This window comes from Nyctereutes procyonoides, unplaced genomic scaffold (assembly GCF_905146905.1).
Source record: "Nyctereutes procyonoides isolate TBG_1078 unplaced genomic scaffold, NYPRO_anot_genome, whole genome shotgun sequence".
NCBI lineage: Eukaryota > Metazoa > Chordata > Mammalia > Carnivora > Canidae > Nyctereutes > Nyctereutes procyonoides.
Genome location: NW_026575147.1, coordinates 17,043,453 through 17,057,481, shown reverse-complemented (window position 1 = coordinate 17,057,481; position 14,029 = coordinate 17,043,453). Strand labels below are relative to the sequence as shown.

Here is a 14,029-nt window from a genome sequence, read left to right as displayed (position 1 = left end):
CCCGCCCCCCACCCCCCACCCCCAAGCCCGCCACGGCAGTGTGCGTTCTAAGTTCTATACCCAAGAGTGGGATGACAGCTCTATATTGTTGAATAACACAGGGTCCTAACTGAAGTCAGTGGAACGTCCAGCCCTAATTGTGCAGACACCAGTTCTCCCTGGCACTCTGTATTCTTGCTCAAAGCAGCTAGGTCTTTTGTTCTAAAGTTTGTATACTCTCCCATCTGAACCTGAAAGAATTGGGTGATGGTAATCTGCTCTCAGGCGTCTACATTCTTGAAAAAGCCCATTTCCTCTTATTTTAAAAATCTTGGTTAACCAGCTGCATTCACGTGGCATTTGCTGGACTCTCTCAGGTCACTGCTTTGTGTCCTCTCTCAATTTCTTTTCTAAAAAAGGGCAAATCGGCCAGCAGTGCTAAACCCAACCGCCCACCCCCAACGTTGCAAGAAGAGAAACACTTGTCCTCTTTTGTAGATACTCCATTAGTCATAGGAAAGGTCGAACGGACGCCCTAACTGCCACCTCTGGTTTACCAGCCCTGTCTCCCCGACCGCCGCTGCAGCCCCAAGAGCCATTGAATCCCGGCACTGCCCGGGTAGGGGAAAGAGGTGGGGCTGCAGGCGGGAGGGAGGCGCCGCGCAGCGGTACCTAGTGGCGCTGCCCCGCGGCTCCTTCCAGAGGACGTGGCACTACCCGTGGAGAGCGGGGGAGGGGACGCAGCTTTCTCCTCCCCTGCAGTTCCTCGGGTCATCCTACTAGGGCGGGAGGGAGGACCCATGAGGGAATTGGTGCGCTGGTTCGGTGAAGTCTTAGCAGATGAAAGCAACCTGGCAGTGGCCAGCGCCCGTCCCGCTGCCCGCCGATACCCACAGGGAGCTGGTCTCGGTTCCTACGCGAGGAGCTGCGAGCCTATTTAGTGCAAGGCAGGGGCAGAGTGGGTGTGTGGGTGTGTGGGTGTGCGTGTGCGCGCGCGCGCGCGCAAGGGAGGGGCAGGGTGGGGGTTGTGTGCGCGCGCACCCGCCATCGCACATGCGCAGCGCCGGGAGCGGCCCGCCGGACTACAGCTCCCAGAGGAACCCGCCGCTGCCCGCAGGCGCCGAGCCGCTGGCGCCATCTTGAAATCTGATCCTTGTTCTGCGAGTCTTTGCGTCAGCAGAGGGCTGCTGCCCGCGTCCTGCGAACCCAGGCTGCTGAAAGGGAGGACGTTGGGGACGCGGCGGCTGGCGGGAGAGACAGCTGGACGCGACATGGCAGGTTGCGAGCGCGGCCTGCGCGGCTGTCACTTAGCATCCCCCTGAGGAGTTCCTACGCCCGCCCCCTTCCCGCGGGGCGGGGCTGCCCACTCTGGTACCCAGAGCCCGAGCGCGGGTGGCGGAGGTGCGCCCCTGCGCAGTGGGAACCGCACCAGATTGTGCCATGCCGGCCGGAGGCCACCGGGGCGGGAGACGGAGCGCGGCCGAGCGCCAGTGATCCAACACCAGGCAGCCGCCGCCTCAGGGCTCGGCCAGCTCGAGGAGGGAAGATGAAGGAGAGCTGCAGGATCTGTGCCCGGGAGCTGTGTGGGAACCAGCGGCGCTGGATCTTCCACACGGCTTCTAAACTCAACCTCCAGGTTCTGCTCTCGCACGTCCTGGGCAAGGATGTCCCCCGCGATGGCAAAGCCGAGTTTGCTTGCAGCAAATGTGCTTTCATGCTTGATCGGATCTATAGATTCGACACCGTTATTGCACGGATCGAAGCCCTTTCTATTGAGCGTTTGCAAAAGCTGCTGCTGGAGAAGGACCGCCTCAAGTTCTGCATTGCTAGCATGTATCGGAAGAATAACGAGGACTCTGGCACGGAAACCAAGGCGGGGAATGGGACGGTTGACATTTCCGGCTTACCCGACGTAAGATACTCTGCACTGCTCCAGGAGGACTTTGCCTATTCAGGGTTTGAGTGTTGGGTAGAAAACGAGGATCAGATTCAGGAGCTACACAGCTGCCATGCTTCGGAAGGTCCTGGAAACCGACCCAGGAGATGCCGTGGTTGTGCAGCCTTGCGGGTTGCTGATTCTGACTATGAAGCCATTTGTAAGGTGCCCCGAAAGGTGGCCAGAAGTATCTCGTGTGCTCCTTCTAGGTGGTCCACCAGCATTTGCACTGAAGAACCAGCATTGTCTGAGGTTGGGCCACCGGATTTACCAAGTACAAAGGTACCCCCAGATGGAGAGAGCATGGAGGAAGGGACACCCGGATCCTCTGTGGAATCTTTGGATGCGAGTGTCCAGGCCAGTCCTCCACAACAAAAGGATGAGGAAACGGAGAGAAGTGCAAAGGAACTTGCAAAGTGTGACTGTTGTTCAGATGAACAGGCTCCACAGCATGTGTGTAACCACAAGCTAGAGCTAGCTCTTAACATGATTAAAGGTCTTGATTATAAGCCCATCCAGAGTCCCCGAGGGAGCAAGCTTCCTATTCCAGTGAAATCCAGCCCACCTGGAGCCAGGCCTGGCCATATCATGACAGATGGAGTTAGTTCTGGTCTCCTCAACAGGTCTTTGAAACCCCTTTACAAGACACCTGTGAATTATCCCTTGGAGCTTTCAGACCTGCAGGAGCTGTGGGATGATCTTTGTGAAGATTATTTGCCACTTCGGGTCCAGGTATACAAAATGGCTACACAGTGCCTTTCTGATTAGTTAGCTGGCCTCAGGCTTCACATGATTTCTGTCTGTCTAGGTGAAGGTTAATATTCTACACTTGAGAAGACGTGAGCCCATTTTTGCACCTTTGTGTCTCAGTTTAGTAAATGTGAATCACACTCAAATAGACTTTTTATGTCTTTCTTGCAACGTTATCTATTGGCCTCCCTGTCAGTTGTCAAAATCATGGAGCTTTTAAGACAAAATATTTTTAATTGACTTTCACCCTATAAAAAGACATTTAATCTTATATCTGGCACTGGAACTCTTTCCTCTTACCTCAGTTTCTGTCCCCCTGCCTCCTCCTCTTCTTCTTCTTTTTTTTTTTTTTTTTGCTTTGTTTTCATTTTTAGATTTATAGATGTTTTCTCCATTCCGTGAGAGAGTTCTAGGGTTAGTTCTTCCTAGAGCATCAAGGGTTTCATCCCAAAATTGCGTCTCCAATTGATTAAGGCATAGGTTAAAGGTGTGGGGAAAACCTATTAATCCACCAAAGTATTGTACTATCTGGGCAATATTTATAATAAGTCATTTGAGAACTAATGATGACTTGTTCATAAGAGAAACTGGGAATTCAGGTGTTGTCATTTAAGATGCTAAGGCAAAAACTGTTCAGTTTGCCTTCTGAGCTGTATTAAGAGGATGTTAGACATTAAGAAAGATTTCCTCCATTATTGGATGTTAGGAATTCCATCCATTATACTCTTGAATTTCTTCGTGACTAGAAGATGGCAGTTAATCCTAATTTGAGCTATTTTTTTCTGTCCAGTTGATTTCATACCAGCCTTTTAAATTCATCTATACATAGGGAACCTGACAGATGCTATTTTGTTCCTGCAGCAACAATGAATGCTAAGTTCAAGTAACTTTGTAAAACATCTGGCATGTTCTACTTGCTATATAGATTGTTTAGTGATACCATTACAAAGGAGGACAATCTAAAAGACATTTTTGGAAAGCATGCAACTATTCAGCGTCATCTCAGAAATTCAGGGCTTGATAAACAAATGAAATTGTTGTCATTTGAAGTTTTTGAAAAGTAGTTCTAATATATATAAAATTTGCATCACAATAGAACTTAGCAGAAAAATGGGAGAAATGTTTTTAAATTTACATAAAACTGTCAGAAACATATGAAGTGTTATGGAAAAAGAAAAATATCAAAGAGTTTTAAATGTGTTTTCATTTGTATAAAATGGTTAGAATGCCTAATGCTCTGTACTACTTTTGCTTCCTTTTCTTTCAGTGGAGCTTCACAGCTGAACTTGGGTATTACAGTATTTCTGCAACCAGACATAGATGTCACAAATTAAACGTGATGTTCTCGTATTAGGATCTACAAATAGTCTGGACAGGGTAGATGGCAAATAAACCCTTTTCCCCCTCAAATATGGCCAATATGGTAGAAAGGTAAAGAAAACTAGATTACAGGCAAAACGAGTTTTTTCTCTACATTTAATGAAAGATGCTATCATTTGGTACCTGGATTCAACAAATTTTGGGGTTGGGAAGAATTTTAAGGACCATCTCATGCAGGCTTTCGATTTAGAGGTAAGGAAAGGTACCATTCTCAGCCAAAACCTTTTTATTCTGTATATGAAATCACATTTCCTGATGTACATTGAATTAAATAATACCTATTTTAAATAAAGGGGCTTCTTTCTGTAATCTAAGGATTCCAAAGAGATTCTTTAGGGATTCAGTGAAGAAAATTGTCATCGAAAGGAGTACATTTAAACTATGCTAACTACCTTCAGGTCAGGTCTTCATTAAAATCACTTCATTAAATTTGGACATTGGAAAAAAATAGACCTCTAAAGTTGTAATGTGTACTCTTTCTGCTGTCACTTGGCTTACATTCTTTACTGCTTGTAGAATAATAAAACATTGAGAGGAGAGGGAAAACATTCAGCTTGAAGAATAATGGCATTTAATTGCTATGCCATTTTCTTCAATAATTAAGGATGTGGAAGGAAGCAGATTAAAGTGGGCTCAGAGTGTAAATAAAATGTGTATTTGGGATATCTGGTCTGTTTAAGTCTGGTTGACTTTTAAGCTCCTTTAGGCCTGGTGTGCTTTATGTCAGAACCAGAACTCATTGGGACAAAGGCAGACTGGTGTTCATCTATTTCTCTGAACAAACGTGGAAAGAATAGAAATAAATGTAAATTAGTTTTGATAGTTCCGTTTTTAGTTTGTAGAAAGAATAAACTATGAAAGAAAAAATGTTTTCTTTAGTTAAATTCTACTAAAAATCTGAAAAGCTCCTTAAAGAGCAAGATTGTTCTGTAAGATCATTTTGATTCCTTTGTTTAATCCTCCACGTACCCATTCTATGCGCTACATATCATCCGAGTTCCTTCTGATTGCTTTTATCCTTTCTCTTCTTTCTCATATTAAAGAAAAATAGCAACAGTGTAGTACTTCTGCTTTCTAATTTTCTGGCAATATGCAAATTGACTTATTTGCCTTTCACAGAATTTATGCCTGAAAACCCAAGGTAGTTTAAGTACCTAAAGAAAGATATTGATGCCTTATTCTATAAGCTGATAATTTTCTCCTTTATTGTGTGGCCCTGAACTAGAAAAGTGATGATAGGAGGGGTGTGGTCACTTAGTAAACATTAGTTCAGCCCTGACTTGTGCAGTTTCCTTTTCTATCTAAATTCAAAGAGCAGGAGATCTTTGCTCTAAGCCTTGCAATGCCAAGGTCTGCTCCTGTGTGACTATGGAAAATTTATCCCTCTCACAATTTAGCTACATAACCTAGATCAGGCCTTTTGGAAGGTATAGGCATTAGATGCTACTCAAAGATTAGGCCTTTAATTTTATGCTAGTTGATAGCTCTTTTGTATCTCCCGTTATTAAAAATGGAATAGAAAACCACAGCAGTTCCAGATCTAAGACTTGTTATTGTGAGGACTGGAAAGTGCCAAGAAAAACACTGTCAACCCAGAAGGATCTAAATAACTACTTTTTTAGCCTAAAGGTCTTGTATTATGCAACATCAGGCCTGGAAGCAATTCTCTTTTCGGCTACTGGAAAACATTTGTCTTAAATGAGTCAAAAGGAGCTTACCTTAAAATTGCATTAGTATTATAACATGATTTTAGTGACTTGTAGTCTAGAAATTAGCACTGATTCAGCCAAATTGAGTATTACTGATTTCAGGCTTTATAAAATCGTCTTAGGAATGATTGGTTTATGTCTTGGTATTTCTCAAGAATTCATTATGAGCTCCTAACTCAGGACTTTACTGAATGTTCTTTTGGCAGACGCTATGTGAAAGGACATTTTTCTGAGATGTTCAATAATAAAGTGTTTAAAACATCTTCCAGCCTTTAGGTCAGTACATTACATTTACAGAATTAGAGATTTCCTATGATCATTAATGCCAAAGATGGGTTCAGATTAGATCCAGATTCATTATGTACCATTCAGTGGCATTTTTTGACTTTAAAGTTGCCGTTGAAATGTCTATATTAAATATCTATCCATCTATCTTATCTGGTCTTATTTCTAAAGAGCTACTGAAGGATTAGAGCATTGGATTGGAAATTAGGAGACAGACCTGATTTTATTTGCATTTGTTTCTGTTCTTCCTCTCTTTTTAAACAAACTTTTGGTCCCTACAATATTCCAGGCATTATGGTAGGCAATGGGTTTATAGAGATGAAAAATACATTCCCAAATTCGGTGCATCTGGCTTAACTAGATCCTTTTTCTGATTTCCTCCCACAGTGCTTTACATATTATGGTACTTAACATGTTTTAACAGATGTAACTTTGGACATTACTTATCTTAAGTCTCCATTTCCTCCAGTGTTCTCTGTCTGGGATGAGACCAGATGGTTAATTTATAGTTTCCTTCACAGCTCTGAAATTCTTTGATTTTTTTTTTTTTTTTTTTTTTTAAGATTTATTGATTTTGAGAGAGAACACAAGCAAAGGATAGGGGCAGAGGAAAAAGCAGACTTCCCATTGAACCTGGAGTCAGATGTGGAACAGGATTCCAGGACCCCAGATCATGACCTGAGCTGACGGCAGATGCTTAACTGACTGAGCCACCCAGGTGCCCTTGAGATTGTTTCATTTAAAGTGAATAAATAGGGATCCCTGGGTGGCGCAGCGGTTTGGCGCCTGCCTTTGGCCCAGGGCGCGATCCTGGAGACCCGGGATCGAATCCCACGTCAGGCTCCCGGTGCATGGAGCCTGCTTCTCCCTCTGCCTGTGTCTCTGCCTCTCTCTCTCTCTCTCTCTCTCTCTGACTATCATAAATAAATAAATTAAAAAAAATAAAGTGAATAAATAGAACCACCTTCCCTACCATTTTAAACTTGCAGCTATTTTCTTGAATTCTGCTTGTTTAAATTTGAAAAAAAATCTATAATAAATATAATTGGAAAGGTGTTTTACCCTAAAAAACTGAGAAGCCAGGTTTTGTAGAAAATGTTTTATCATTAAATAAATGATGTAATTATTTACTTATTTACTTATCAGTTAGAATTGTTTTATCTGTTCGTATAGTTACCTCTTCCATGGTGTGACATAATTCACAGTGCTTCAGGGATGCCTGGGTGGCTAAGGGGTTTAGCATCTGCTTTTGGCTCAGAGGGTGATCCAGGGATCCAGGATCAAGTCCCACATCGGGCTCCTTGCGAGGAGCCTGCTTCTCCCTCTGCCTATGTTGTGCCTCTCATGAATAAATAAATAAATCTTAAAAAAAAAAAAATTTCACAGTGCTTCAGGGCAAGCACGGCTCCCTGTTACACCCACAACAAATACCTCAATTTTTCTTGCTGCCTTTCTCTCCTTTCACGGCCCTCCAGGTCTGTTGACTCTCCTTTCAAAACCTATCCAAATATATCATTTCTCTCCCCATCCATTCTTACCGCTATAATCCTAGCCACTATTCTCTTTTACCTGCACTACTGAAGCAGTCCCCTGTGTGTCTCCCTGTTCTGCTGCCCCCCAGACCAGTCACCACAGAGCAGCTGTAGTGACCTTTTTGAAATATAAATACAATTGCGTTACTTTTCTGTTAAAAACTCTGCAATCCAGGAGGGCCTGGACAGCTCAGTGGGTTAAGTGCCTTTGGCTCAGGTCGTGATCTCAGAGCCCCCTCTTTGGGCTCCTTGCTCAGCAGGGAGTCTGCTTCTTCTCCCTCTCCTTCTCCCTCTCTGGGCTCTTCCCCCTGCTTGTGCTCTCTGTCAAATAAATAAAATCTTAAAAAAATAAAAAATAAAAAAACAGAAAAACAAAGTAAACCATCCTCATTTCAATGAGAATGAACTCCAGCTTCATTAACCCTGCGGTAGAAGCTCTGTATGACCTCATCCCTGACTTTCTCTCCACTTCATCATGTATTACCTTCCTCTGTGCTCAGTACACTTTAGCACTGTGCTAGCCAGCAAGGCAGCCACTAACTTTATGCGGCTGTTGAGCACTTGAAATGTGGCTACTCTGAATTGAGATATCCTGTGTGTGTAAAGTACACCCCAAATTTCAGAGACTTAGTATGAAAGAAAGTCAAATACCTTGCTGATAATTTTTATATTGAATACATGTCTATGATAATTCTTTGGATATAATATAGTGGCTGAGATAAAATATTTTATTGAAATTGAGTTCATCTATTTTTACCTTTAGTCAGTGAAGTCATTACAAAATTTTAAATTACCTACATGGCTCCCATTATACTTTTGGAAAGTGCTACTCTAGCTTCTGCCTAGGTTGTTCTGTGGGACTGGCTTTCTGTCCTGTGGGTCTCCATCTAACCAGTTCAAAGTAACTGGTCAACCAACTTAGAGTAACTTTACCACTCTATAATGCTTTTCTGTTTTACAACAAAGGGCATGTCACTATCTGATATTTTATGTGTTTCCTTGTTCCTTCATTATATAACTCCTCATTCCCAGTTCCCGCAGTGCTTTATATATTATGGTACTTAACAGATGTTTTTAAAAAAACTGATGAATAGGGGCACCTGAGTGGCTCAGTGATTGAGCATCTGCCTTTGGTTTAGCTGTGATCCGGGGGTCCTGGGAAGGAGTCCCACACTGGGCTCCCCACAGGGAGCCTGCTTCTCCCACTTCCTATGTCTCTGTCCCTCTCTCTGTGTCTCTCATGGATAAATAAATTAAATATTTTTTTAATTGATAATATTGGAAGAATAAACTTTTTTTTCTGAAATTTTTATACTTCCAGTCAGTTGCTGGCAGGAAGGGATTTGAGGTAAGCTCTAACTCCACTGCCTAGAAGGTGGTAGTCAGAATTTGAAAATGTGAGAGAAAAGGTAAATGAAAAGCAATTGCCTTTTTCTCTTCCTAATGGATTTATATTTTTCCTAATTGGAGTGGGTGTGGAGGGGGGGTGTCCAGTAGGAAGGGTCAAAGAGCAAGGAAATGGATTTTAATGCTACAGTGAATTCCTACAGTTTTCTTTTAGTACCCTTACCTCATAATGAATATTAAGTACAGTTCACTAAGTTAACCTTAACCTGATTTATTGCTATATTATATAAACAATGTGTTTTTTCCTCCTGAGTCTTTTTGATGAATTGATTTTCCTATAAAACATACCTCCTTCCCAGACCATTATGGATTTTGAAATTTGTTTTTAATTTTTTGTACTTTTTATTTTGAAACCACTTCAAATTTATAGAGAAGTCACGAGAGAAATACAAAGAACTCCCAGATTCACAAATTGCTAACATTTATCAAGATTCACTGGTTACTAATATTTTGCTACATTTGGTGTTTCACTCCCACTGTCTATATAGACACATCATTTTTTTTTAAAATTCCTGAGCCATCTGAGACTTAGTTGCAGATAGTATGAGTCTTTATACTAAATAAGCATATTTCCTAAAGACAAGAACATCTCTTACATAATTACAATGTAATTACCAAATTTAGGAAATTTAGTATTGATAAAGTATTATAATGCATAGTCCGTATTCAAAATCTGTCCATTTTTCCAATAATATCATCAGGCATAGTTGAAATGTACCTTCCTCTCTTAGGGATGGTAGAGGTTTGATTTTTTTTTTCTTTTTTTAAAAGACTTTATTTATTCATGAGAGACACAGAGAGGCAGAGACCTAGGCAGAGGAAGAAGCAACTCGATCCCAGGACCTCAGGATCATGCCCTGAGCCAAAGGCAGACATTCAATCACTGAGCCCCCCAGGTGCCCTGGTAGATAGTTGATTATTGAATTCCCTGATTAGAAATAGGATAAAGTGAATATTTGGTCATCTCAAGCATTTTCTTTTTTCAATTCTTTCTCTTTAACCTCTAAATTATTTGCTTTAACTGAATATGTACTATTTGTGTGAGTTCATAGGGAAAGATAGGGAGAGGAGCTGGGGAGTATCATAAGGGTGGAAGTAAATCAGTACTCTTAATAAGGAACAGGATTGTCTTTAGGAATTTGTACTGATCATCTGCACAATTTTGGTTTTCTAAGTCTTTGCTGAAAGATGCCGGACATATTTGAAGATGAAATTTATTGTTGGTTGCATTGAACTCAACTTACTTGTCTTGCTGCTTCTTCCCAGCCCGTGACTGAAGAGTTACTCAAGCAACAAAAGCTGGATTCAGATGAGACCATTATAACTCAGCAGTCTGTATCTGATTCCCACTTGGCTGAACTCCAGGAAAAAATCCAGCAAATGGAGGCCACCAACAAAGTATGATCAATCAGTCCAGGCCCTTGGAGATCACAGGGTTTCCTGAGGTTGTGTCAGGCTCTAGCTGAGGTTCTTAACCTCTCTGAGTAAGATTCAGGAGATGGATACTGTGTATTTCTCTTCCTCTAAGGAATATTTGATTAAAAGTGTACTTCTTTCCTTTATCTCTCATCAGGATTTTAGCCTTCTCTACACAGATCAGAATTTTGGCCTTTTAGATCTGTATTTAAAACTTGAATGTAGTCTAACTGTATAAGGCACCAAGATAGGAGGTTTGTGCTTTTGATTTTAGCTTAACTTCTTACCTCTTTAGAGTCCAAGGAATCTAATGTTTGTTTAGAAGAAAATTTTAGCAGTGCCCACAATTTGAATGCTGAGCTTCTGGCTTGGTACCCTTACCTCATAATGAATATTAAGTACAGTTCAGTAAGTTAATCTTAACCTGATTTATTGCTATATTATATAAATAATGTGTTTTTTTTCCTCCTTCTGGCTTGGTGTAGCTTTGTAGTGTTCCGTCCTGTCCTAGATAGCAGAGCTCTTGGTCTTTGTGTAAAGCATCTACAGTGAGTGGTACCTGGGTGGCTTAGTCATTAAGCATCTGACTCTTGATTTCAGCTCAGGTCATGATCTCAAGGTTGTTCGATTGAGCCCCTCATTGGGCTCTGAGCTGGGCAGTAGACTGCTTAAGACTCTCCCTGCTGCTATGCCCTGCATTCTGTGTGTGTGCTTGCTCACTCTCATTCTGTCTCTCAAAAAAAAAAAAAAAAAAAAAAAAAGAGAGAATCCCCCAGTGACTCATGTGGACAAGTACCCAGTACAACTGCCCATCACAAAGAAAGCGCAGTACATGAGAATTGAAGCAATTGAATATTGAAGGAAATATTTCATATTTCCTGCTACTTTGTCTTAATGAACGACTTAGGGCTTTAAAGGTTACTACACCTGGGAAAAAAATTAAGGCAATGTTCTCTAGGAAACTCTTTAAACCTAGATTTGAGGAAGGACTTACTGGTTGCATTTGAAGGTAAAAGAAATTGACCTGTTTTTCTTTGCTGAATTCAGATTCTTCAAGAGAAACTGAATGAAATGAGCTGTGAGCTAAAGTCTGCTCAGGAGTCATCTCAGAAGCAAGATGGTACAATTCAAAGCCTCAAGGAAACTCTGAAAAGTAGGGAAAATGAGGTAAATATTTGGCAGTCAGGAACCCGTGAGGAAATTATTTGCTCTATCAAAGTAGACACATATTCTGTATTTTGTAGAAACAGATCATCAGACTAACAGATGTTAGTGTAGAGAAACTGTAGTGTAATCTAAATCAGTGTTTCTTTTTTTTTTTTTTTAAATTTTTATTTATTTATGATAGTCACAGAGAGAGAGAGAGAGAGGCAGAGATAGGCAGAGGGAGAAGCAGGCTCCATGCACCGGGATCCCGATGTGGGATTCGATCCCGGGTCTCCAGGATCGTGTCCTGGGCCAAAGGCAGGCGCCAAACCGCTGCGCCATCCAGGGATCCCCCCTAAATCAGTGTTTCTAAAATCTGTACAGGTGAGATAGTGGAATTTATTTTTAGTTTACTAACATGTTCAGTACTCCCCGTCTCATTTTCAGACCGAGGAGTTGTACCAGGTGATTGAAAGTCAAAATGACACAATGGCAAAGCTTCGAGAAATGCTACACCAAAGCCAGCTTGGACAACTTCATGTATTTGAGGGTCACATAGGACAGGAGGTGAGATTCTGGTTGAGGAAGTGCCATGCTTTTCAGACATAGTCTTGATTTTGTTGGTCTTCTCAGCTGCTCAGTGCTTGCTGTCCTCTTGATTGAATTTTACTTTTTTTTTTTTTTTTTCCCCAGAACTCACAGGGTACTTCCCCAGCTCAGCAACAGATGGCTCTGCTTGATCTTCAGAGTGGTTTGTTCTACAGCCAGCTTGAGATTCAAAAACTCCAGAGGTTGGTACGTCAAAAAGAACGCCAACTGGCTGATGCCAAACGATGTGTCCAATTTGTAGAGGCTGCAGCCCATGAAAGAGAACAGCAGAAAGAGGCATCTTGGAAACATAATCAGGTAAATCAGCAATCATTTTGTGACCAAAAATGCTAACTTTGCCCTGATAATAACTTTGTATCAGGACAGTTTGTGTTGAATCCTTGAGTCACTTTGCTTAATCTAAGTAATTCAGTTCAACATTTATTGCCCTCATACCAGGTGCCAGATATTGGGCTGTGTTCTGGAAATACAAGAGTGAATATCATAAGCTCTTTCCTGTTAAGCTACTTGTAGTTTAGTATGAGAGAGTCACATAAACAGAATTTTCATGTGGCAAATACCAAGATGAGTTAAAGGAGTTCTGTGTGGGTCCTATAGGAATATATAGGAGGGGCTGAGGAAGGGAGGTAGGGAGAGCTTCATGAGGGAGGAGCCATCTGGGGTTATTCTTGAAGTGTGAGTAAAGGTTACCAAGACAGAATAATGGTAAACAACAACCAAGCTCAGAGGAATGGCATGTACAGTTAGCCACATCTTTAAAAAATTATTATTATTATTAAGTGGTTCCTTTATCTTGCTAGAGTATATGCTGTCGATTTTCTTTTTAAGGATTTAAAAGGGGGCAGCCTGGGTGGCTCAGCGGTTTAGCGCTGCTTTCGGCCCAGGGTGTGATCCTGGAGACCCGGGATCGAGTACTGCGTCAGGCTCCCTGCATGGAGCCTGCTTCTCCCACTTCCTGTGTCTCTGCCTCTCTCTCTCTCTCTGTGTGTCTCTCATGAATAAATGGATAGAATCTTTAATAAAAAAAAAAAAGATTTAAAAGGATGATAGAAATATTCTGTCCTTGAGCTTATCCAGGTTTCCAGTGGGACAGAGTTCTGCTGAGTAGTTAGAGCTATCATTTTAAAACTAGAAAGTATTAGACTACTATATAATATGAAATTTACATCTTACCGCCACTCACAGTTGCCACAGCTTCCCATATCCTATTTGTCATGTATAATATATATTTTTTAAGATTTTTTTTTAAAGCTTTTATTTATTTACTCATGACAGACAGAGAGAAAGAGAGAGGCAGAGAGAGAAGCAGGCTCCATGCAGGGAGCCCGACGTGGGACTTGATCCTGGGTCTCCAGGATCACACCCCAGGCCGAAGGTGGCACTAAACTGCTGGGCCACCGGGGCTGCCCAGATTTTATTTATTTATTCATGAGAGGGAGAGACATAGGCAGAGGGAGAAACAGGCTCCCTCTGGGGAACCTGATGTTGGACTGGATCCCAGAACCCTGAGCCAAAGGCAGCTACTCAACCACTGAGCCCCCCGGGTGCCCCTGATTCATGTATAGTATTTCTACAGTAATTTTAAGAATGGCACTTTTCTGCTACTTTTGTTTTATTCTATATGTCTTGAAAGTTTTAAGGACTCCCTGTCTACTAACCAGGTGAAAATTTTAGATTGTTTGAAAAAGGGCATCTGTTTAATTCAGGAATTACGGAAAGCCTTGCAGCAGCTCCAAGGAGAATTACAGAGTAAGAGCCAACAGCTTCGTACCTTGGAGACTGAAAAATGTAATGAGATCAGAGCCCATGAGCAACACATTCAACACCTAAACCATAGTCTGAGCCACAAAGAGCAGCTGCTTCAGGTGAGTCTACATAAT

At 41.9% G+C, this 14,029-nt stretch overlaps 1 protein-coding gene across 16 annotated transcripts in view; it reads left to right on the top strand.

Moving 5' to 3' along the window:
* LOC129501357 (myomegalin-like) overlaps positions 1-14,029 on the top strand; it is a 182,000-nt gene that overhangs the window by 96,869 nt on the left and 71,102 nt on the right. For 9 of the 16 annotated variants that reach the window (XM_055312429.1, XM_055312427.1, XM_055312432.1 and 6 more), the window contains exons 1-6: positions 1,161-2,647; positions 10,245-10,376; positions 11,442-11,561; positions 11,988-12,107; positions 12,234-12,446; positions 13,856-14,014. In XM_055312429.1, coding sequence (XP_055168404.1) covers positions 1,526-2,647; positions 10,245-10,376; positions 11,442-11,561; positions 11,988-12,107; positions 12,234-12,446; positions 13,856-14,014 — 1,866 coding nt within the window. In that variant the 5' untranslated portion in view covers positions 1,161-1,525. Of the gene's footprint in view, positions 1-1,160; positions 2,648-10,244; positions 10,377-11,441; positions 11,562-11,987; positions 12,108-12,233; positions 12,447-13,855; positions 14,015-14,029 lie in introns of those variants that run through there. The other 7 variants (XM_055312437.1, XM_055312443.1, XM_055312444.1 and 4 more) reach the window with 4 other exon arrangements.